The sequence below is a fragment of the Eleutherodactylus coqui genome, chromosome 12, assembly GCF_035609145.1.
Source record: "Eleutherodactylus coqui strain aEleCoq1 chromosome 12, aEleCoq1.hap1, whole genome shotgun sequence".
NCBI lineage: Eukaryota > Metazoa > Chordata > Amphibia > Anura > Eleutherodactylidae > Eleutherodactylus > Eleutherodactylus coqui.
The window spans coordinates 79,432,030-79,458,158 of record NC_089848.1 but is presented as its reverse complement, the minus strand read 5'-3'; the positions used below and the strand labels follow the sequence as shown (position 1 = coordinate 79,458,158).

The 26,129-nt window shown below is 39.2% G+C and overlaps 1 protein-coding gene across 1 annotated transcript; it reads left to right on the top strand.

Moving 5' to 3' along the window:
- Nucleotides 1–4,478: 4,478 nt before the first annotated feature.
- Nucleotides 4,479–25,623, top strand: KLHL40 (kelch like family member 40). The gene is made up of 6 exons (XM_066584783.1): nt 4,479–5,752; nt 16,596–16,756; nt 18,186–18,293; nt 21,579–21,764; nt 23,699–23,845; nt 25,049–25,623. The coding sequence occupies exons 1-6, from the start codon at nt 4,604–4,606 to the stop codon at nt 25,158–25,160; spliced, it is 1,863 nt and encodes a 620-aa protein (XP_066440880.1). The 5' UTR covers nt 4,479–4,603; the 3' UTR covers nt 25,161–25,623.
- The last annotated feature ends 506 nt before the right edge of the window (nt 25,624–26,129 follow it).

The window sequence follows — 26,129 nt, the reverse complement described above, 5'->3', positions numbered from 1 at the left end:
CCCAGTTAAAAATATTATATACTTCATATTATAAAGCCTATGAAGCTCAGCCAAAGGCTATGCCTCATAGGCCACCATAGCAGGCAAACCCAGAGGCCATCTTCAAGCCTCGGATTGCCATAGCAAATGATTGTTTTCTTCTTTTGCCAGCTGTACTGCAGATGGTCTTCACGGCTCGCTGTTGGACATGCACAGTTCAGTTTTTCTTTAAACCTCGCTTTTCCTGCATCGTCGCTAGGAGATGACGTGGAATCCGCGATGTTTCCGCAATGTCATTGTGGAAGGGCCGCGGATCGGATGGCTTCCATTGACTTCAATGGAAGCCGTCCGTGCAGAATCAGCACAGAAATGGAGCATGCTGTGATTTCTCCTCCACAAGTGCAACATCGCAATTGATTTCCGCTTGTGGAGCGGAACATGCATTTTGCCATAGCATGCAATGGGTAGTATTTGCTGCGCAATCCGGAAGCAGACGCCCGCTCTGCATTCTGCAATGTAAATCCCCCCCGTCTGCAGGCGGCCTTATTCTCCATTAAAGCGACACATACCAGATTTTGGCTTGGTCAGTAAGGCACAAAAAGGCTTGTTCTTGAAGCGGTTAAGTGGTAGGTTCACCTATAAGCGCATTTAATATGTTTCGAAATATCACAGACATGTATCAAAAGACAACAGCTGTAACTGTATCAGGCGACAGACCACATTGGTACAAGCTTCAGCTCCAAAAATGATTGCTACTACAGAGAAGCAGATTGCTGGTACAAATCCTCAGTGTCGGTGTATAAATCCTAGTATCTATGGCAGCCATTACCCTCCACTACAATTGGGAAAACGAAAAAAGTACAAGAATTTTTTTTTGTTTTTCAGTAGTTGCAGTTTGTATCTTGTTCTATAGATGGCGCTGCAGTAATAACAATGTTGCTATTGGAACGTTTCAGTGGAGATAAACTTATTATTAAATAGTCGTTATTCATCTATAAAACTACTATCTTTAAAGCCATTGGCATAACTGTCAGGGAAGCCCTCCAATACTAAAACAGACCCCCAAACGGTCTGATACAGTTCTTATGTAGATATGTGATGCATACAAATCTGTGGACCAGCATTGCTATGAGAGATGGTCCAGTGGAAGAAAGGGGGAACAATATGAAGAGACCACAAAAGAAGATGGAATTATGAACTAGAACTGGACCTGTGGATGTAGGTCAGTGGTTAGTGTTGTTGCCTTGCAGTGCTGGAGATCTAGGTTCACCTTTGACCAAAGACAACTTGAGCATAAAGTTCTCTTTGTGTTTCTTCTTCTTGTTCTCCCCCTCTAAAGATGAAAGAAGCACGGTGGCTCAGTGGTTAGTACTATTGCCTTGCTAGTGCTTGAGTCCTAGATTCAAATTTGACTAAAGACAACATCTTCGAGGAGTTTTCCAGTCCCATACAGATGTTGTCCATGGTCACATTTGAACCTAGGACCACAGGAGCAGAGCTAACCACTGAACCACCTTGTTTCTTTCTTCTCTGAACCAGTTTGATCTGTAAGGCAACAATGCTAACCACTGAACTACATCCACTGAAGGACCACCACTCTTTCAGGGTTTGGTTTGAACTAATTCAGACCGTACCAAAGTTTTTGACAAAATTCCGTGAACTGGCGTACCTAAATCTTGAAAAGTTCACTTATCTCTACTGGCAGACCCTGCAGTACTACCGAACTGTATATAACAGCGAATTATCTATTAGCAGTGTACACAACTCACATTCACCCTTTTCCCCGTGGGTATCCAGTATCTCTACTGCCCAAATGAGGACTTCATCAATGAGTAGCACATGCACATAGAGTGCGGTGTATCTCCTATACTAAAAAAGTGACTTCAGTCTGCGAGGCATCCATATAGACACTATATGATGAGTCAGTTGTAGCTGCTCACTATGTGGAGGAATAGTGCACTATGTATTACACTGCAGGATAGCAAAGCTACATCTAGGCCTGGCACCAGTAACTCGAGTGCCTTCTGTACTGCAAACCATTCCCCAAAGATGACCTACGATCTAAGAATAGACAGCAGCTGGACATAGCAAAAGCCTGAGCGAGAGAAGTAAGGATAGAAGATCCCAGGACAGGACAGTCAATGCAGATTAATACGAGCAGAGACCCCAACCCAAAGAATAGACAAGAACACAATGTAACCCTCTAAACTTATACTTAAGGGAAGCAAAGCTCTACATTACATTGCATACATGCAAACTCCTCTCATAGTTGTCCTTAGGTGGCAGTATTATAATAGGTATATTCTTGTATATAGGAGGCAGTATTATAGTAGTTATATTCTTGTACATAGTGGTCAGTATTATAGTTAGGTATATTCTTGTACATAGGGGGCAGTATTATAGTAGTTATATTCTTGTACATAGGGGGCAATATTATAGTGGTTATATTCTTGTACATAGGAGGCAGTATTATAGTAGTTATATTCTTGTACATAGGGGGCAGTATTATAGTAGTTATATTCTTGTACATAGGAGGCAGTATTATAGTAGTTATATTCTTGTACATAGGGGGCAGTATTATAGTAGTTATATTCTTGTACATAGGGGGCAGTATTATAGTAGTTATATTCTTGTACATAGGGGGCGGTATTATAGTAGTTATATTCTTGTACATAGGAGGCAGTATTATAGTAGTTATATTCTTGTACATAGGGGGCAGTATTATAGTAGTTATATTCTTGTACATAGGAGGACAGTATTATAGAAGTTATATTCTTGTACATAAAGGGGCAGTATTATAGTAGTTATATTCCTGTACATAGGAAGCAGTATTATAGTAGTTATATTCTTGTACATAGGAGTAGTATTATAGTGGTTATATTTTTGTACATAGAGGGCAATATTATAGTAGTTATATTCTTGTACATAGGGGGCAATATTATAGTAGTTATATTCTTGTACATAGGGGGCAGTATTATAGTAGTTATATTCTTGTACATAGGGGGCAGTATTATAGTAGTTATATTCTTGTACATAGGGGACAGTATTATAGTAGTTATATTCTTGTACATAGAGGGCAGTATTATAGTAGTTATATTCTTGTACATAGGGGGCAGTATTATAGGAGTTATATTCTTGTACATAGAGGGGCAGTATTATAGTAGTTATATTCTTGTACATAGGAGGCAGTATTATAGTAGTCATATTCTTGTACATAGGGGCAGTATTATAGTAGTTATATTCTTGTACATATGAGCAGTATTATAGTAGTTATAGTCTTGTACATAGGGGGCAGTATTATAGTAGTTATATTCTTGTACATTGGAGGAGTATTATAGTAGTTATATTTTTGTACATAGAGGGGCAGTATTATAGTAGTTATATTCTTGTACATAGAGGGGCAGTATTATAGTAGTTATATTCTTGTACATTGGAGGAGTATTATCGTAGTTATATTCTTGTACATAGGGAGCAGTATTATAGTAGTTATATTCTTGTACGTAGGGAGCAGTATTATCGTAGTTATATTCTTGTACATAGGGGTCAGTATTATAGTAGTTATATTCTTGTACATAGGGGGGCAGTATTATAGTAGTTATATTCTTGTACATAGGGGGCAGTATTATAGTAGTTATATTCTTGTACATGCAGTAGGAGAAGTATTATAGTTCTTATATACTTAGTCTGGGAAATTAATGTTTGGGTCAGACATATTTGATGCTTTGAAGACTTCTTTGTCAGAGGATCACATAGCATTCTCTGTAAACTTTGTTCACTCCTCTCTGTTGTCATGACATGACTCTATTAAAGATTTGAAAAAATGCTTAAAGAATATCTTGTGGCCCTGCAGTGGAGTAAGTCTGAGTCACTAATTTATGAGAGAAACAGCTCTTCTGCTACTAATATATGAATGGCGAAACAAACATTTTCACTACTTGAAATCTCATGATCAGCAGGCGTGTAATCGTCACTACAGAAACAGAGACTTGGGAAAAATTGGACAATGCTCTCCCTTAAATATTATATGGTATTTCCATGTATCCTGTGAAATGGTAATCATTTGATTGGGGATGAGCTGCAATACCAGGCCCAGCCCATTGACAGATGTTGACTCTGTTTCTAACTTTGGACAACTCCTTTAAGGAATTGCACAGGTTCATCAAATACATTTTTTATTGTCCTCCTTGACCCTATAAGTTTGGATGTCACAAGGCTGAGTGTCAAAACTCTTTATATTTCTGTTTATAAATATAAATGGAATTCTGTGATTCACTTTACCCTGAAAAGTTGTCACAGTTTTTCTCGGTAAGAAGGAACCAGGAGTGGTTGTAGCTCTTGAGTGTTGAGTCACGCTTGGACGGTCCAAGCCTGGTGCCCCCACAGACAGCTGTCTCTCTACTCGTCCACGTCAAGGTGGTGATCACGTTACAGTCAGGATCCTACTGCTTTGTAATGTTGCTACTATATATAGGGAGCAGCTGATGAGCTAAGTCAGCTGTAAAAGCAAGGCTTTCAAATTCTGGGTGGTGGTGTGTCAGGTTGTGAGGGAGGACGTCTTTTCTGAAAGTTATTCACAATAGAAGAAAGCCCCAGACAGCCAGGTTGAGTGGTCAAAGCAAAAGATATGTGTTCCAACATGACGCTTCCTGTACATCAGAATGAAGAGCAGAGACTCTACCAGCAAACATTGCTACAAGATGGTCTCAAGGATATGTTAGACCATAGCAAGTTCATAGATTGTGTCTTGAAGATAAAGGGAAAGGAATTTCCATGCCACCGGTTGGTCCTGGCAGCTTGCAGCCCTTACTTTCGAGCCATATTCCTCTCAGACTTAGAGGAGAGCAAAAAAAAGGAAATTGACCTCGAAGATGTCGATCCCGATGTGATGGGGAAGATTCTTAATTATATCTACACTTCTGAGATCGACATTACAGAACAAAATGTTCAGGATATCTTCTCCGTGGCTAATATGTTCCAGATCCCTTCCATATTCACAGTGTGTGTTTCCTTCCTTCAGAAGAAGTTGTGCCTCAGTAACTGCCTGGCAATCTTTCGGTTGGGTCTCATGTTGGATTGTCCTCGCCTGGCTGTCTCCGCTAGGGACTTCTTATGTGATCGCTTCAACCTAATCACCAGAGATGATGAGTTCTACCAACTATCTCCAGATGAACTCATTGCCATTATATCTAGTGACTCTCTGAACATTGAGAAGGAAGAGGAAGTCTTTGAGGTTGTCATGAAATGGACTGCCAAGGATAAAGAAAACCGTGTCAAGGCTCTGCCAGTCATCTTTGAAAGTATTCGCTTCCGTCTCATGCCCCAAGACTACATCAAGGACAAGGTAGAGAAGCATGAGTTGGTTAAGTCTAGCTCTGAAGCCTTAAAAAAGCTTCAAATGGTCAAGGAGGCTCAAGGAGGCAAATTGCCGGTGATCAAGAAGAAAACATCAGAAAAATCAGGACAGGACAAAGAGGGGGAGAAGGTAGTCAATGGAAAGGTTGAGGATGAAGAAGATGAAGAAGTACTTCCTGGAATTCTGAATGATACATTGCGATTCGGAATGTTCCTAAAAAACCTGATCTTCATGATTAGTGACACCGGGGCAGTCGCTTATGATCCAAGCGCAAATGAGTGCTTCTTTGCTTCTCTCTCAGCTCAGATCCCCAAAAATCACGTGAGCTTATCGACAAAGGAGAATCAAGTCTTTGTGGCTGGTGGACTTTACTACAATGAGGAAAACAAAGATGATCCACTGAGTTCATACTTCTTACAGGTAACTCCAGAAATGCATTTTTCTATGTTATATAGAAAAAAATACTATTAAGCTGAAACTAGGTGATCATAGACAGATATAGACTAAAGATGAGCGAGCGTACTCGGAAAAGCACTACTCGCTCGAGTAATTTGCTTTATCCGAGTATCGCTGTGCTCGTCCCTGAAGATTCGGGTGCCGGCACGGAGCGGGGAGCTGCAGGGGAGAGCGGGGAGGAACGGAGGTAAGATCTTTCTCTCCCTCTCTCCCGCCCACTCTCCCCTGCTCCCCGCTGCGACTCACCTGTCAGCCGCAGCGGCACCCGAATCTTCAGGGACGAGCACAGCGATACTCGGATAAAGCAAATTACTCGAGCGAGTAGTGCTTTTCCAGGTACGCTCGCTCATCTCTAATATAGACCATTCCACCAATTCAACCAAGATTGTGAAGATAATCCTCCCTCCCTCAGGGGTGATGAACCAACTAGGACTGTATTGAATGTAGTGAAAAAGGTTTTCTAGGATTAGTTATTGCTCCTGTCATAGCCTCTAACAAAATTGACCAATATTATTCTTCTCTCTGATGAGAAGAAAATTCAGCATTGATGACCTAAAATTGTCAAGCAGACCGACTTTAGTAAGTGAGACATGTTCCACTAACGAAGGCCCAAGTAATAAGAACTGCCTGTAAAACTTGATATTCCAAAGAGTTCTTCACTAGTGCTGCTTACGGACGCACAGCCAAATTGAACAAGTATCTCTAGAAAACAGTCTACGACATTTATAATATACTGTACATCTCCTTGTATATAGTGATATGGACCATGTAGCTATAACCTGGGCATTTTCTGGATATAATGATATATGTATAGCTGATGTAAGTTATACATCTTGTATAGAGAGATATGGAGCATGATGGTTTAACCTGGGTATATTCGGTGAATATATATATATATATATATATATATATATATCCCGTATAAGTTATGCATCTTGTATACAGTGATATATAGCATGATGGTATAACCTAGGTATCTCCTGTATATAATGATATATGTACAATTGATGTCAGTTATATATCTTCTTGTATATCGTGATATGGACCATGCTGGTATAACCTGGGTATATTCGGTGAATATATATATATAGCCCGTATAAGTTATGCATCTTGTATACAGTGATATAGAGCATGATGGTATAACCTGGGTATCTCCTGTATATAATGATATATGTACAGTTGATGTCAGTTATATATCTTCTTGTATATCGTGATATGGACCATGCTGGTATAACCTAGGTATTTCCTGTGTATAATTATATAAGTACAGTGGGCATAAGTTATATATCTTGTATATAATTATATGGAGCATGCTGGTATAACCTGGGTATCTCCTGTATATAATTATATATGTGCAGGTGGTATCAGTTATACATCTCCTGTATATAGTAATATGGAGCCTGCTGGTATAACCTGGGTATCTCCTGTATATAATTATATATGTGCAGCTGGTATCAGTTATACATCTCCTTTATATAGTAATATGGAGCATGCTGGTATAACCTGGGTAACTCCTGTTTTTAATTATATATGTACAGCTGGTTTCAGTTATACATCTTCTATACAGTGAAATCTATATTGGATATTACAGTAAAACTATAGATAAGACTAGATGGTTGTGCTCAGGATTATGGGGTGGGGTGCTAATTTTACAGCTCTTCTGTGATAGGTAGCTATTAGCAAATGATTACTCAGCATATTGAGCCAGTGGGAGTCGGGAGTCACACAGCAACTACCTGGCTCTGTGCCCTGACACGGGATGCCTACTGTCATCGTGTTTAAAGAACCCATTCAGCTTTTTTTGCAGGGAGGGTGGGTGGGGGCGGGTTGTATACCAAGACATAGTGTGACCTCCTGCAAAAGCTGGAATGTGGGCCAGTGGTGTAGACCTATCAATGCTAGATGGCAGATATGTACTGCTGCTCAGAGAGATATGAAGGGGTTAACTACCGGGCGGATCTGTGCCAGAGCAATTCTGATTACTTAAAAATGTAGTTTGATTGTTATCCAAGTCACACTTAGGGCTCTTTTTCCACGGGCGCAGTGGGCATGCTGGTTAGCAGCACACAGAAAGCGCTTCTATAGGAAACAAGCATTGATATGCAGGAATTGTCGCTGCGCAAAGCACTGGCATATCTCAAAGACAGGACATGCGAGTGCTATGCCCGCCTTTAGCTCTGTGATGTGCGCAAAGATTAGACCTGTCTTGTCTTTAGTTAAGGTTGCAAGGAATTTACAAATAATTGAATCTCTGTGTTAATGACTTCTCGAAGAGCTAATTGGCAAAAAGTGTTTCAATTAAGGACATGACATGAGCTTGGAAGTGTGGATTTCATAGGTGCTTTGCTCATTCAATAAAAGCACACAAAGCCTGGTTACTGGAAAAAAATGTCTGTTTTTCTCAAGAAAGATTGCATGTACACTTGTACAGCCTTCCTCTAGTTATGCCATAGTTTCTTGATAGGGTTGAGGTCAGTACACACACTTGGCAATTCCAAACCACAAATCTTCTTCTTTTAACTATTCTTTAGTTGATTTACTTGTGTACTTTGGGTCATTGTGTTGTTGTATCCTCCAATGTCTCTTTAGCTTGAGGTCATGGACAGCTGCCCTTACATTCTCTAGAAACATGTTTTTATTCATTGTTTCCTTAATGATCACAATTTGTCCAGGCCTTGAGGCAGCAGCAAAAAGTGATGCTAACTCCATCATGATTCTTAGTTGGATGAGGTTTTTGTATTAATGTGCAGTGTTATTTTACCTCCAAACATAGTGTTGTGCATTTGTGCTAATGAGTACCACTTTTGCCTCACCCGTCCATAGAACTATTTTTCCAGAAGCATTGTGGAACATCCAGGTGGTCTTGGGCAAACTTGAGATGTAATATATTTTTTTCTTTTTTTGGACAGCGGCGGCTTCCTTCATGGTAACCACATTATCAGAGGTTTTTGCATGTGGTAGAGTCTTCTGTGGGTCTTTTGCTGTTACCCTTGGTTTCTTGCATCTCTTTCAGGGCTGGCTGTTGTGCTCTTGGAGTGATATTAACATGCCTATGCATCGGCGCACCCGGCACCGTGTAAATGGGCAACAAAACGCGAGATTTTGCTGCAACTTGGTCGCAGCTTTCTCTCGTCCATGTGATTTTTGGCTGCGATGTGGGCAGCTGTAATTCACAATGCCCGTGTGAATAAGCCCTTATGAAAGTTGTTCACATCAAGGCAAGGTTCACACCAACCAATCTTTCATGAGAAGAACAGATTTGTTAGTAATCAGGCTTTGGGAGTCTCTATTTAAAGGGGGTTTCCAGTGAAATACTATTGACCCCGACTGATAAGCTGAGCGGTTGCATGCTGTCATCGCCACAATAACACAAAGGTCAGAGCGGAAGCCTCCGTGCTGACCTCCTTGTAGTGGCTGGCGCTTGTAACTGCAGACACGGCTGTCATTGAAATCAATGGGAGGCATGCCTGCAGTTACAAGTGCCACCCACTACAAGGAGGTCGGCACGGAGGCTTCCACTCTGACCACTATGTACTACGGTCCCATGTAGTGGCCTGCGCTTATAACTACAGGCACAGCTCCCATTGATTTCAATGAAAGCCGTGCCTGTAGTTACAAGCGCCGCCCACTACACAGAGGTTGGCGCGGAAGCTGCTGCTCGAACCTCTGTGTTATTGCAGCACTGACAGCTTGCGCCCGCTCAGCTGATCGGTCGTGATCCTGAGCGACGGACCCCGGCTGATCAACTACCATATTGGTGACCTATCCTAATGATAGGTCATCAGAAGTATTTCACTGGAGAACTCCTTTAATGGACAAAGCACCTGCAAAACCTGCATTTCCAATCTCATCGCCATAATTGAAACAACTTCTCCCAGTTAGCTTTTTGAAAAATCATTAAGAGAAGGGCAGTATTATAGTAGTTATAATCTTGTACATAGGGGGCAGTATTATAGTAGTTATATTCTTGTACATAGGAGGCAGTATTATAGTAGTTATAATCTTGTACATAGGGGACAGTATTATAGTAGTTATAATCTTGTACATAGGAGGTAGTATTATAGTAGTTATATTCTTGTACATAGGAGCAGTATTATAGTAGTTATATTCTTGTACATAGGGGGCAGTATTATAGTAGTTATATCCTTGTACATAGGGGGCAGTATTATAGTAGTTATATTCTTGTACATAGGGAGCAGTATTATAGTAGCTATATTCTTGTACATAGGGGGCAGTATTATAGTAGTTATATTCTTGTACATAGGAGGCAGTATTATAGTAGTTATATTCTTGTACATAGAGGGCAGTATTATAGTAGTTATATTCTTGTACTTAGGGAGCAGTATTATAGTAGTTATATTCCTGTACATAGGGGGCAGTATTATAGTAGTTATATTCTTGTACATAGGAGGCAGTATTATAGTAGTTATATTCTTGTACATAGAGAGCAGTATTATAGTAGTTATATTCTTGGACATAGGGGGGCAGTATTATAGTAGTTATATTCTTGTACACAGGAGGCAGTATTATAGTAGTTATATTCTTGTACATAGGGAGCAGTATTATAGTAGTTATATTCTTGTACATAGGGGCAATATTATAGTAGTTAGAATCTTGTACATAGGAGGCAGTATTATAGTAGTTATATTCTTGTACACAGGGGGGCAGGATTATAGTAGTTATATTCTTGTAGATAGGGGGCAGTATTATAGTAGTTATATTCTTGTACATAGGGGCAGTATTATAGTAGTTATATTCTTGTACATAGGGGCAGTATTATAGTAGTTATATTTTTGTACATAGGGAGCAGTATTATAGTAGTTATATTCTTGTACATAGGGGCAGTATTATAGTAGTTATAATCTTGTACATAGGGGGCAGTATTATAGTAGTTATATTCTTGTACATAGGGGGCAGTATTATAGTAGTTATATTCTTGTACATAGGGGGCAGTATTATAGTAGTTATATTCTTGTACATAGGGGGCAGTATTATAGTAGTTATATTCTTGTACATAGGGAGCAGTATTATAGTAGTTATATTCTTGTACATAGGAGGCAGTATTATAGTAGTTATAATCTTGTACATAGGGGGCAGTATTATAGTAGTTATATTCTTGTACATAGGAGCAGTATTATAGTAGTTATATTCTTGTACATAGGGGGCAGTATTATAGTAGTTATATTCTTGTACATAGGGAGCAGTATTATAGTAGTTATATTCTTGTACATAGGGAGCAGTATTATAGTAGTTATATTCTTGTACACAGGAGGCAGTATTATAGTAGTTATATTCTTGTACATAGGGAGCAGTATTATAGTAGTTATATTCTTGTACATAGGGGCAATATTATAGTAGTTAGAATCTTGTACATAGGAGGCAGTATTATAGTAGTTATATTCTTGTACACAGGGGGGCAGGATTATAGTAGTTATATTCTTGTAGATAGGGGCAGTATTATAGTAGTTATATTCTTGTACATAGGGGCAGTATTATAGTAGTTATATTCTTGTACATAGGGGGCAGTATTATAGTAGTTATATTCTTGTACATAGGGGCAGTATTATAGTAGTTATATTCTTGTACATAGGGGGCAGTATTATAGTAGTTATATTCTTGTACATAGGGGGCAGTATTATAGTAGTTATATTCTTGTATACAGGGGGCATTATTATAGTAGTTATATTCTTGTACACAGGGAGCAGTATTATAGTAGTTACATTCTTGTACATAGGGGGCAGTATTATAGTAGTTATATTCTTGTACATAGGGGGGAGTATTATAGTAGTTATATTCTTATACATAGGGGGCAGTATTATAGTAGTTATATTCTTGTACATAGGGAGCAGTATTATAGTAGTTATATTCTTATACATAGGGGACAGTATTATAGTAGTTATATTCTTGTACATAGGGGGCAGTATTATAGTAATTATATTCTTCTACATAGGAGCAGTATTATAGTAGTTATATTCTTGTATATAGGAGGTAGTATTATAGTAGTTATATTCTTGTACATGGGGGCAATATTATAGTAGTTATATTCTTGTACATAGGGGCAGTATTATAGTAGTTATATTCTTGTACATAGAGGCAGTATTATAGTAGTTATATTCTTGAACATAGGAGGCAGTATTATAGTAGTTATATTCTTGTACATAGGGGGCAGTATTATAGTAGTTATAATCTTGTACATAGGGGGCAGTATTATAGTAGTTATATTCTTGTACATAGGAGGCAGTATTATAGTAGTTATAATCTTGTACATAGGGGGCAGTATTATAGTAGTTATATTCTTGTACATAGGAGCAGTATTATAGTAGTTATATTCTTGTACATAGGGGGCAGTATTATAGTAGTTATATTCTTGTACATACGGAGCAGTATTATAGTAGCTATATTCTTGTACATAGGGGGCAGTATTATAGTAGTTATATTCTTGTACATAGGAGGCAGTATTATAGTAGTTATATTCTTGTACATAGAGGGCAGTATTATAGTAGTTATATTCTTGTACTTAGGGAGCAGTATTATAGTAGTTATATTCCTGTACATAGGGGGCAGTATTATAGTAGTTATATTCTTGTACATAGGAGGCAGTATTATAGTAGTTATATTCTTGTACATAGAGGGCAGTATTATAGTAGTTATATTCTTGTACACAGAGGGGCAGTATTATAGTAGTTATATTCTTGTAGATAGGGGGCAGTATTATAGTAGTTATATTCTTGTACATAGAGAGCAGTATTATAGTAGTTATATTCTTGGACATAGGGGGGCAGTATTATAGTAGTTATATTCTTGTACACAGGAGGCAGTATTATAGTAGTTATATTCTTGTACATAGGGAGCAGTATTATAGTAGTTATATTCTTGTACATAGGGGCAATATTATAGTAGTTAGAATCTTGTACATAGGAGGCAGTATTATAGTAGTTATATTCTTGTACACAGGGGGGCAGGATTATAGTAGTTATATTCTTGTAGATAGGGGGCAGTATTATAGTAGTTATATTCTTGTACATAGGGGCAGTATTATAGTAGTTATATTCTTGTACATAGGGGCAGTATTATAGTAGTTATATTTTTGTACATAGGGAGCAGTATTATAGTAGTTATATTCTTGTACATAGGGGCAGTATTATAGTAGTTATAATCTTGTACATAGGGGGCAGTATTATAGTAGTTATATTCTTGTACATAGGAGGCAGTATTATAGTAGTTATAATCTTGTACATAGGGGGCAGTATTATAGTAGTTATATTCTTGTACATAGGAGCAGTATTATAGTAGTTATATTCTTGTACATAGGGGGCAGTATTATAGTAGTTATATTCTTGTACATAGGGAGCAGTATTATAGTAGTTATATTCTTGTACATAGGGAGCAGTATTATAGTAGTTATATTCTTGTACACAGGAGGCAGTATTATAGTAGTTATATTCTTGTACATAGGGAGCAGTATTATAGTAGTTATATTCTTGTACATAGGGGCAATATTATAGTAGTTAGAATCTTGTACATAGGAGGCAGTATTATAGTAGTTATATTCTTGTACACAGGGGGGCAGGATTATAGTAGTTATATTCTTGTAGATAGGGGCAGTATTATAGTAGTTATATTCTTGTACATAGGGGCAGTATTATAGTAGTTATATTCTTGTACATAGGGGGCAGTATTATAGTAGTTATATTCTTGTACATAGGGGCAGTATTATAGTAGTTATATTCTTGTACATAGGGGGCAGTATTATAGTAGTTATATTCTTGTACATAGGGGGCAGTATTATAGTAGTTATATTCTTGTATACAGGGGGCATTATTATAGTAGTTATATTCTTGTACACAGGGAGCAGTATTATAGTAGTTACATTCTTGTACATAGGGGGCAGTATTATAGTAGTTATATTCTTGTACATAGGGGGGAGTATTATAGTAGTTATATTCTTATACATAGGGGGCAGTATTATAGTAGTTATATTCTTGTACATAGGGAGCAGTATTATAGTAGTTATATTCTTATACATAGGGGACAGTATTATAGTAGTTATATTCTTGTACATAGGGGGCAGTATTATAGTAATTATATTCTTCTACATAGGAGCAGTATTATAGTAGTTATATTCTTGTATATAGGAGGTAGTATTATAGTAGTTATATTCTTGTACATGGGGGCAATATTATAGTAGTTATATTCTTGTACATAGGGGCAGTATTATAGTAGTTATATTCTTGTACATAGAGGCAGTATTATAGTAGTTATATTCTTGAACATAGGAGGCAGTATTATAGTAGTTATATTCTTGTACATAGGGGGCAGTATTATAGTAGTTATAATCTTGTACATAGGGGGCAGTATTATAGTAGTTATATTCTTGTACATAGGAGGCAGTATTATAGTAGTTATAATCTTGTACATAGGGGGCAGTATTATAGTAGTTATATTCTTGTACATAGGAGCAGTATTATAGTAGTTATATTCTTGTACATAGGGGGCAGTATTATAGTAGTTATATTCTTGTACATAGGGAGCAGTATTATAGTAGCTATATTCTTGTACATAGGGGGCAGTATTATAGTAGTTATATTCTTGTACATAGGAGGCAGTATTATAGTAGTTATATTCTTGTACATAGAGGGCAGTATTATAGTAGTTATATTCTTGTACTTAGGGAGCAGTATTATAGTAGTTATATTCCTGTACATAGGGGGCAGTATTATAGTAGTTATATTCTTGTACATAGGAGGCAGTATTATAGTAGTTATATTCTTGTACATAGAGGGCAGTATTATAGTAGTTATATTCTTGTACACAGAGGGGCAGTATTATAGTAGTTATATTCTTGTAGATAGGGGGCAGTATTATAGTAGTTATATTCTTGTACATAGAGAGCAGTATTATAGTAGTTATATTCTTGGACATAGGGGGGCAGTATTATAGTAGTTATATTCTTGTACACAGGAGGCAGTATTATAGTAGTTATATTCTTGTACATAGGGAGCAGTATTATAGTAGTTATATTCTTGTACATAGGGGCAATATTATAGTAGTTAGAATCTTGTACATAGGAGGCAGTATTATAGTAGTTATATTCTTGTACACAGGGGGGCAGGATTATAGTAGTTATATTCTTGTAGATAGGGGGCAGTATTATAGTAGTTATATTCTTGTACATAGGGGCAGTATTATAGTAGTTATATTCTTGTACATAGGGGCAGTATTATAGTAGTTATATTTTTGTACATAGGGAGCAGTATTATAGTAGTTATATTCTTGTACATAGGGGCAGTATTATAGTAGTTATAATCTTGTACATAGGGGGCAGTATTATAGTAGTTATATTCTTGTACATAGGAGGCAGTATTATAGTAGTTATAATCTTGTACATAGGGGGCAGTATTATAGTAGTTATATTCTTGTACATAGGAGCAGTATTATAGTAGTTATATTCTTGTACATAGGGGGCAGTATTATAGTAGTTATATTCTTGTACATAGGGAGCAGTATTATAGTAGTTATATTCTTGTACATAGGGAGCAGTATTATAGTAGTTATATTCTTGTACACAGGAGGCAGTATTATAGTAGTTATATTCTTGTACATAGGGAGCAGTATTATAGTAGTTATATTCTTGTACATAGGGGCAATATTATAGTAGTTAGAATCTTGTACATAGGAGGCAGTATTATAGTAGTTATATTCTTGTACACAGGGGGGCAGGATTATAGTAGTTATATTCTTGTAGATAGGGGCAGTATTATAGTAGTTATATTCTTGTACATAGGGGCAGTATTATAGTAGTTATATTCTTGTACATAGGGGGCAGTATTATAGTAGTTATATTCTTGTACATAGGGGCAGTATTATAGTAGTTATATTCTTGTACATAGGGGGCAGTATTATAGTAGTTATATTCTTGTACATAGGGGGCAGTATTATAGTAGTTATATTCTTGTATATAGGGGGCATTATTATAGTAGTTATATTCTTGTACACAGGGAGCAGTATTATAGTAGTTATATTCTTGTACATAGGGGGCAGTATTATAGTAGTTATATTCTTGTACATAGGGGGGAGTATTATAGTAGTTATATTCTTATACATAGGGGGCAGTATTATAGTAGTTATATTCTTGTACATAGGGAGCAGTATTATAGTAGTTATATTCTTATACATAGGGGACAGTATTATAGTAGTTATATTCTTGTACATAGGGGGCAGTATTATAGTAATTATATTCTTCTACATAGGAGCAGTATTATAGTAGTTATATTCTTGTATATAGGAGGTAGTATTATAGTAGTTATATTCTTGTACATGGGGGCAATATTATAGTAGTTATATTCTTGTACATAGGGGCAGTATTATAGTAGTTATATTCTTGTACATAGAGGCAGTATTATAGTAGTTATATTCTTGAACATAGGAGGCAGTATTATAGTAGTTATATTCTTGTACATAGGGGGCAGTATTATAGTAGTTATATTCTTGTACATAGGGGGCAGTATTATAGTAGTTATGTTCTTGTACATAGGGGGCGGTATTATAGTAGTTATATTCTTCTACATAGGGGGCAGTATTATAGTAGTTATATTCTTCTACATAGGAGCAGTATTATTTTAGTTATATTCTTGTATATAGGAGGTAGTATTATAGTAGTTATATTCTTGTACATAGGGGCAGTATTATAGTAGTTATATTCTTGTGCATAGGGGGCAGTATTATGGTAGTTATAATTTTGTATGTATGATAACTAGAATATTGCTGCACGTGATAAAATATATGCAATCTGCTCCTGTTTTTGCAGTTTGATCACCTTGACTCTGATTGGCTAGGAATGCCACCTGTCCCATCTGCAAGGTGCCTCTTTGGCCTTGGAGAGTCTGAAAATACTATTTATCTGATTGGTGGAAAAGAGCTGAAAGAAGGAGAACAGACACTGGATTCCGTTTTGTGTTACGATCGCCCGTGAGTTCTGATACTAACATATGAAATATATGTATACTGGTACATGAGGCGCTATCTGCTCCCCAATCAGGTTGTACAGGCAGTCCTGCTGCTCCAGGGTGGCACATCGGTACATCCTGTCATATGAAGGTTTGTTGTGTCTCAGGAGCAGAGAGCAGGGCATGAGCCGTTACATGAGGAGAGCTGGATATAGCTGTAGAAGAGCGTCAGGACTGATATCTGCTCCTTTGTGTGAGGAGGAACAGGAGCGCTGGATGACTGGGAGCATCTTCCTGGCCAAACTGGATGGCACAAGGTTTTAATGGCTTGTAGTAGGACCCATGCTCAATGCTCTGCAGTCTGCGGCTTGATTGGCATTCGCCAAATAAAAACCACCAAAATTGACAGACTTCCCATTGGCACCCCGTTCTCTTCACAGATGAGAGCAGGTTCACACTGAGCACGTGGGATAAGTATGAAGGAGATCAGATGTGTGATTTAAGTGTTACTTTAATTCTTCTGAGCATATACTGTATGTATATATATATATATATATATATATATATATATAAATAACATAATGTATATGTATGTAGGGCATAGGGGAGTACATGGCAATATCAGACACCAGCCGAGTAAAGTGATGCAATGTGACCCAATGACTCCCACTAAGGCCGGCTCACATGAGTGTATGATTACCACGTATTACGCGTGCGCTGTACGCCCGTGTGATACGCGGTAATTCGCAGGCAATCAATTACTTTCCCTTACGCAGTTCCACTCACATTAGTGTCTCAGAATTGCGTAATACGCGAGCGTAGAAAAAAAACACAGCACGGAAAACCAAGCAAAAAAAAAAAAGCAAATATAAGAAAAAATATAAAAAAACAGGTGGACTGCGCACGGCAGTGTTTGTGAGATATGCTGTCATGCACATTACAATTTCGCAGCATTTTTCACATGGCCAAAAAAACCCGCAAGAAGGCCCAATGGATGTCATTTTTTCCCCGCTGTCTCTTGACAACGGCATAGTTACTGTGCTTTTATGCGATCCAATAGACTTTATAATTTTGGTCCGTAAATATGGACATGCTACGTTTTTTTTCCTGAACGATTGGTCTCCCAAAAAGCTCCTCTGAACGCAGTAATGCAAATCAATGTTGTATGCTGTCTGTATTACGGTCATAAAAATCTGGATGTAATAGACAGAAAATACGCCCTGAGACAAAAGGTGTATCCCGCCCATGGCTATGGCTGCTCACTGGGCAAATACAGTATTTGGAGTAACACTTAACAAAGGGACATCTGCTGGTCAAAATGAGGCACTGCATGCCACAAAAAAGCGTATCTTATAATTAAATAAATCTCAGAATCTAATTAAAATTGATACAACACATTGGTAGTAATCTCTCCTGTCCGGACATGATCATTTTGCTTTCATCATTTGCAGGTCATTTAAATGGGGGGAGTCTGACCCCTTACCTTACCAAGTGTATGGCCATGCTGTGGTTTCACAGGAAAACCTGGTTTATGTAATTGGAGGGAAAGGCGCTGACAAGTGAGTATATCATTTTGTCTGTATACATATACTAGTAATTATTAGGAAATTATAGCACCAGTGTTTCTGGTGGTGCAGTGTGCCACACAGCTCTGCTACATGCACGTCACACACACAGCTCTGGTACATGGGCGTGTGACAGACACACATAGCTCTGCTACATGCATGTCAGGGCTCCCAGACACATGTGTTCTTTTTAACGCTGCGATATCGCAGCATTTTTTTAACAAGATTGTCAATGGGACTTTCTAATGTTAAAAACGCATCGCACAAAAACCGCAAAGCACAAACTTGCGGTGCGTTTTTAACATTAGAAAGTCCCATTGACAATCGCGTTAAAAAAACGCAGCGATATCGCAGCGTTAAAAAAACGCAAGTGGGTTAGAGCCCTCACACACACAGATCTGGTACATGGGCTTGTGACAGACAAACACAGCTCTGCTACATTGCATGCACATCACAGACACAACTCTGCTACATTACATGCACTACACAGCTCTGCTACATTACATGAGCGTATCAGACACAGCTGTACTACATTACATGCGCGCCATAGACATAGCTTTGCCACATTACATGTGCGGCACAGACACACCTCTGCTACATAACTTGCGCATAACAAACACAGCTCTGCTACATAACATGTGCATTACAGACACAGCTCTACTACATTACAAGCGGGTCACACACACAGCTCTGCTACATTACATGCAGGTCACAGACATAGTTTCACTACATTACATGCGCGTCTCAGACCCAGCTCTGGTATATTACATGCACGTCACAGACACAGCTCTACTACAGTACATGCACATCACAGACACAGCTCTACTACAGTACATGCACATCACAGACACAGCTCTGCCACATTACATGTGCGGCACAGACACAGCTCTGCCACATTACATGTGCATGTCACAGGCACAGCTCTGCTACATTACGTGTGCGACACAGACACAACTCTGCTACATTACATGTGCATGTCACTGACACAGCTCTGCTACATGACATGCACGTCACAGACACAGCTCTACAACATGACATGCCCAGCACAGACACAGTTCTGCTTCATGACGTGTGCGGCACAGACCCAGCTCTGCTACATGACATGCACGGCACAGACACAGCTCTGTTACCTGACATTCGCGTCACAGACACACACACATCTGAACTGCATACATTCTTTGTCGGTCTGTGCTGGTGTAGGACATGTGATTATGTCATCGTTATGTGATCAGGAGCGGAGCATGAGAAGCACCCACACACATACTCACGGACAAGTGGTCATTAGTAATTTGATGTACTGCAAGTTCTGTATGGAAGGTTCTTTAGAGTATGTTCACATGGGGCAGATTTGCTGCGTATTTTTCATGTGGACCGTGGAAAATCCGTGGTATTTTACAGCCGCAGCAAAGTGGATGAGGTTTAGGAAAAAAAATTCACTGAGAATTTTAGATCCTCAGCTAATCAATTGCAGCAACGGATTTTCAGTGCAAATTCCATCTCTTCAAATGACGGGTTATTTCCGCACCAAATTTTGCACCAATTGAGTGGATTTTGACGCGCTGCAGTTCTGCTATGGGATGTCGCTGCAGACGTTCCACCTCGTGTGGGCATACCCTAAGCTGTAATGTGTGCCCGTTCTCAGATGTTTTATAATTTGCTACATTCACATCTACTACTGAGTTGTGAAAAATTTGCTAATTTCTCTCTTTGGGGGAAGGTGACATCTCTCCCCGGTTCCAGCAGCTGCACTCCCACATGTCTGCCTGAGGGCCTGTGCAAATCTTCACAAACCTCCTCAGTTACATAAAAATCCGTATAGAATAGGAATGTACAGAATTCTGTCCGGAGACATTATGTAGCCCGAAATGCAATTCTTCGTAGTACCCCACCATCAGGGCATAAAAATACTTGCTTTTGTCCTGATGGTTCATAAAGACAAGAATATCAATAGAAAGTGACATTCTTCTAATGTGGAGAAGGCAGTGTGGTCATTACACTGCAGATACTTTCTTCCTCCCTGCCAGGATCATAGATATAGGTGCAGTAGTTTGTAAGGTGAGCGCCCTCTAGTGGCTACTTGCATGTAGAGCACAAAGTTGTGGCCCACCATGCTGGAGAAAGGACAGTTGAGTACTAAGCGCATCGTGAGGCTGGCACAGTTAGGGACCTTTTTTTAATGCACCCACGAGCTTTAATGGGCCACTTTAGTTTATGAATACCAAGCAAAATAGGGCATGCCTTGATTTCTTTCTTTTCCTTGCGTTCCGCATAATAAACGCCTGTCTGCATACGCCAATATAATTCAATGGGTTTGTGTGTTGTCCGTATTCAGTCAGTAAAAAATACAGACTGAATAGGGATAGAAAATACACCCATGTAAATGGGCCCTAAGACTGCTACTCTCTGAATCCCTGAGTTCTCCCTTAATCTCATCTGCGACATTTATGGCATATTCACTGGTCTGGCACTCTGTGTGCATGCTTATCTCCACTATAGTCCATCATAGTTAAGAAATACATAGGTAACTCAAAGTCCGAAGAAGATAGCACCAGCATGCATGTGCGACCACCTCGTCCCCTCTGATCTTCAGTGCTGATCAGGGCAGCAAGAGACTACCATTCTCCTGATGGGCGAGAAACCCCACCTACCCTACTGTCACTGTGTCAAAAGGTATCAGATGGGATTACCCCTCTAGGTTAATTGCAGCAAATGTTTGCAACTACAATCTAGAGTAATACAATAAACAGTAGAGGGGGAGGCAGTTGTATTTTCTCTCCCTCAGTATTTGCTGAGACTGTGTGCTGTGAGAGGGGAGAGGGAGCAGGGTGTGGAGAGATTTGATTGGCTCAAAAGACACAGCACTTGCAAGGCATGATGAGGCATGTGCACTTATTAAAAAAACAACAACAGAGGGAAGAAAGCCAGAATCTGCAGGTTACACACATTTTGGCAATTTACATATATATACAAACCATCCATAAAAGAGCGTGACCTCATGACAACACTTCCTGTCTGTGTTTAGGCAAGTGCTATTATAAGGACAATAGCCTCAAATGAACCAATCAGCTCTATTTATGTTGTATTCTACAGCTGTAATAAAGTGGCATACTGATATGATATGATAGTTATGAGTCCCAGTGCCCTTATGATAAAACTGAGCTGACAGAGCACAGGAACAGGAAGTGTTGTCATACTGGGGAAAAGGTTTTTGTGATGGCTTTTTCCCCACTGATTTTAACGTTTTTTTTGACAATTTGATCTGTAACTGTCTCCCTACAGAAAATGCCTGAACCGTGTGTGTGTTTACAACCCCAAGAAGTTTGAATGGAAGGATCTAGCCCCTATGAAGACAGCCCGGTCACTGTTTGGGGCTACTCTTCACAACGGGAAAATCTACATTGCAGCAGGTGTAACAGACACTGGCTTGACAAATACCATAGAAGTCTATGATATCAAAGCTAATAAGTGAGTAACATACGGCCCTGACATTCAACATTGCCACCTTGTCCATAAAAAAATGTCAGTCACATTAAAGGGTTTTGCTATTGAGAGTGTGGATTTATGCAAAAACTTTTTATTGTCTAATATAGTTGGGATCTATGGTAATAAACAGATTCATACCTTCATACCCGGTTTTTAAGGGCAGCAAATTAGTTAATGTAAGGATTCCTGGTGACATAGGTTAGGGAAGGTGTTAATACCGACATCTCTGGTGGTATAGAGCAGTAAAGTGGTCAATTTAAGAATCCATGGTGGTCATGAGGAAGTAAAGGGTCAATGTCACCATCTCTCGTGGCCTAGGGCAGTTTTTGTGTTGTCAGCATCCTTTGTGGTCTAGGAAAGTAACATGGTAATGTTAGCATCCCTGGTTGTCTAGGGCAGTGAGGGGTCAATGTCTAGGACACTAAAGGTGCATTTAGACACAAAGATGATCACTCAAAAGATGGCTTTTCAGCGATCATTTTGCATAATCTACTAATTAGTACTACTGCCTATTAGTACCAATTAGTAGTGCGTGAGTTGCTGGGAGCTGAAATTAGTCAGAGGACCACCCGCTGTTCTCTAAATAAATTCTCTTTGTTCTGCCGCTCTAAGTACAGCTGTGACAATGTAATCTGCGATTATCACTAGTCCTCGGGCAGAACACAGCGGGCAGAAATCCATCCTTCTGCAGAAAACTGAAAAAATGGGCACATTTACACGCAATGATTATAATTATTGTTCTAAAGATGGCTTTTGAGCGAATTTTGATCGATAATTGTTGTGTCTAAATGGGCCTTAATATGATAATTCCTTGTGGTCTAACTCAGTAAGGGGCCAATATAAGTATCCTTGGTGGTCTAGTGCAGTGAGGGGACAACAGCATTATTGGTGGTCTAGGAAAGTAAGGTATTAATATCAGAATTCCTGGTGGTCTCAATTGGTAAGAAGTCAGTGTAAGCATCTCTGGAGGTCTAGGGCAGTAAGGTATACTTGTCAGCATTCCTTCTGGTCTAGGCAAGTAAGGTGTTAACGTCAGCATTCCTGGTGCTGTAGAGAAGTAAGAAGTCAATGTCAGCATCAGTTAGGCTCTGTTCAGACTTCGTTATCCTCCATCTAGGGGTCCCGTTACGGTGTAAGTTTAAAATTCTGAAAATGGCCCTGCTGATCCGAGCTTGGACGGAACCTGCCTTTTATTGAAAACCGCTGAAACGGAGACCAATAGGTCTCTGTTTTGGCAGTTTTTTGTTAATTTCCGGCATTTTGTGCTGGAAAAGATAGTACAGACCAGCCACGCTATTCATTCTGGCACAAAATGCTAGAAATTAATGGAAGCCTTTTGAACAGGAGACCTATTAGTCTCTGTTTCAGCAGTTTCAATAATGGCTCCAACCAGGGATTCCGTTTTGGGGAATTTTAAACAAAAGCTCTCCTGGGTTCCCTAGAGCAGTGTTTCCCCAACTCCAGTCCTCAGGGACCACCAACAGGTCGTGTTTTCAGGATTTCCTCAGTGTTACACAGGTGATCTAATTATTGTCAGTGCCTCAGACATGGTCACGGGTGTTCTTACCATAGGATATCCTGAAAACATGACCTGTTGGTGGTCCCTGAGGACTGGAGTTGGGGACCCCTGCCCTAGAGGGATCCAATAATGAGGTCTAACTGGGGCCTTACTGGCCAGACTGGTCACCAGCATGTGCCTTCCATTGTGGAAGATATTGATGTGGCGTTCTGGATCCACACTAGGTCCCCATGCCAATTGAATGTCTCAGTACTGCAGCCTCATTAAGCCTATAAATGTCATTTAATAAAGATTAGGCCATATTAAGCTGGCTGCAATGTGACATATTACAACTGCAACTACCAGGCTCATTATTAGCCTTTGATATGTGACTCTAAAGTAATTTCTTATTTCACAGATGGGAAGATTTTACAGAGTTTCCCCAAGAACGCAGCTCCCTCAGTCTTGTCAGCATGGATGGAACACTGTATGCCATAGGTGGATTTGCAACAGTGGAGAATGAAAATGAAGAGCTAGTACCAACAGAACTGAATGACATTTGGAGGTGAGAACAATAAAATATATAATTTACAGCTGGTATAACCTGGGTATCTCCTGTAAATAATTATATATGTACAGCTGGTATAAGTTATACATCCAGTATATAGTGATATACACCATACTGGTATAACCTGGGTATTTCCTGTATATAATTATATATGTACAGCTGGTATAAGTTATACATCTCTTGTATATAGTGATATAGACCATGATGGTATAACCTGGGTATCTCCTGTATATAATTATGTATGTACAGCTGGTATAGGGTATACATCCAGTATAAAGTGATATGAAGCATGCTGGTATAACCTGGGTATCTCCTGTATATAATTATATATGTGTGTGTGTGTGTGTGTGTATATTATATATATATATATATATATATATATATATAGACCGTATATACTTGAGTATAAGCTGAGTCAATAAGTTTTACCACAAAAAAATGGTAAAGCTTATTGACTAGAGTATAAGCCGAGCTATACTAGGTAAAGAAAAAAATGCAATACTCACCTCCCAGCTGGCGTCTGTGTCCCTGGCGGTGCGGCAAGCTGCTTGACCATTCTCCCCACTGTCATCTCTCTGCTCGGTTTTGAATTCCCCTGCTGTCAGCGCTGTGTAAGTAAGCGCTATTATTGGATGATCGAGCGCCAGCCAATCACAGCCGGCGGTCGATAAACCAATCACAGCTGTTCAGTGATGTTATCCACTGAATAGCTGTGATTGGTTTATTGAGCGCCGGCTGTGATTGGCTGGCGCTCAATCCAATCACAGCGCTTACCTACACAGTGCTGATGGCGGGGGAATTCAAAGCTGAGCAGGGAGATGACAGCGGGGAGATTCCTCAAGCAGCTTGCTGCACCGCCAGGGAGACCATCGCGCTGGGACACAAACGATGGCTAGGAGGTGAGTATTGTGGGTTTTTTGTTGGTGGTTTTTTTTGTTTTTTTTTTACCGCACTCAAGTATAAGCCGAGGGGGGCTTTTTCAGCATAAAAAAATGTGCTGAAAAATGAGGCTTATACTTGGGTATATATGGTACATACATACATACAGCTGGTATAACTTATATATCTCCTTGCATACAGTGATATGGAGCATGCTGGTATAACTTGGGTATCTTCTGTGTATAATATGTATGCAGCTGGTATAAGTTACATTGTATATTGTCAGACCTTGGTATAACCTGGGCACCTTCTGATTTTTAGATACAATGAGGATGAGAAGAAATGGGACGGAATTCTTAGGGAGATTCGTTATGCCTCTGGAGCGACATTCCTGTCTGCTCGACTTAATATTCTCCGACTAACAAAGATGTGAATCCATGAGAGACCAGCAGCTGGGATGCAATGTCTTATATGACAAGTGGCACAAATAGAAGAAATGACAGAAAAAAGTTATTCAATGAACCAAAGTTTTATCAACGGAGCAATGAAAGTGAAAACGGGGACATTTTACGGGACAGGAGTGTATCATTTTCCCATACTTCTTATACAGTTTGCTATATTCCAGCATGTGATATATAATCTACCGAATGACTTTATATGAATGTGTTACTCGTATGTATCAGCATTGACTGTTGGCATCAGACCTGAAGAAAAAGCCACATTTTATTGAAGACTTTTCCATCCAGCTCTATGCAGTCATTTACTGACAATACCGTGATATTGTGTCCGGAATGTTCTAGATGATCCAGTTGGAACCCCAGGATGGCACAGGATCTTCATTTTTTGTGTTTAACATGAATAACATTTCTAATAAAAAAAATTGTGCAGTTTTCTAATACCAGTTATTTCATGTGGATTGGGGGGCGAGTCAGGGCGGGGGGGGGGGGGGGGGGGGGTAGGGGTGTAGGATTTTTGTAGAAAAAAAACTCAATAAAATTGTGTTAAGAAAAAAACCTAATATCTAAATGTTTTCCTTCTGCCATTTCCATCCTCCACCTGCGGAGGCAGTATTATAATTTTTTTTTTGTACTCAGTTCATAATTTTGACCAGAGCAGACAGTATAATGGTCAGGACAGGCAGTAGATATTCACCCATGGTCTTGACACCCACTTTCCTAATGCTGAAGTGAGCTCAGAGAAGTTGTCACTTGCCAATCCGTGTAGCAACAAATGCGCAATGCCTTGTGCACTAGAGGTCTGCACTTAGCTCTGGCAAAGAGAATATGAAATCTGTGTTCCATTTTGAGGCATCAAAGGAAAGCTAATCATATTGACCAATCAGATATATAGACGATCTGATAACAATCGCTTTGGATGTGCTTTATAACCAAGCATATTTAGA

Bases quoted from the DNA above. Each gene is read 5' to 3' on its own strand.
- KLHL40 (XM_066584783.1), top strand. From the start codon at position 4,604: ATGTGTTCCAACATGACGCTTCCTGTACATCAGAATGAAGAGCAGAGA. The intron at 16,757-18,185 runs GTGAGTTCTGAT...CATCATTTGCAG, and splicing joins GTTTTGTGTTACGATCGCCC to GTCATTTAAATGGGGGGAGT. The intron at 21,765-23,698 runs GTGAGTAACATA...CTTATTTCACAG, and splicing joins TATGATATCAAAGCTAATAA to ATGGGAAGATTTTACAGAGT.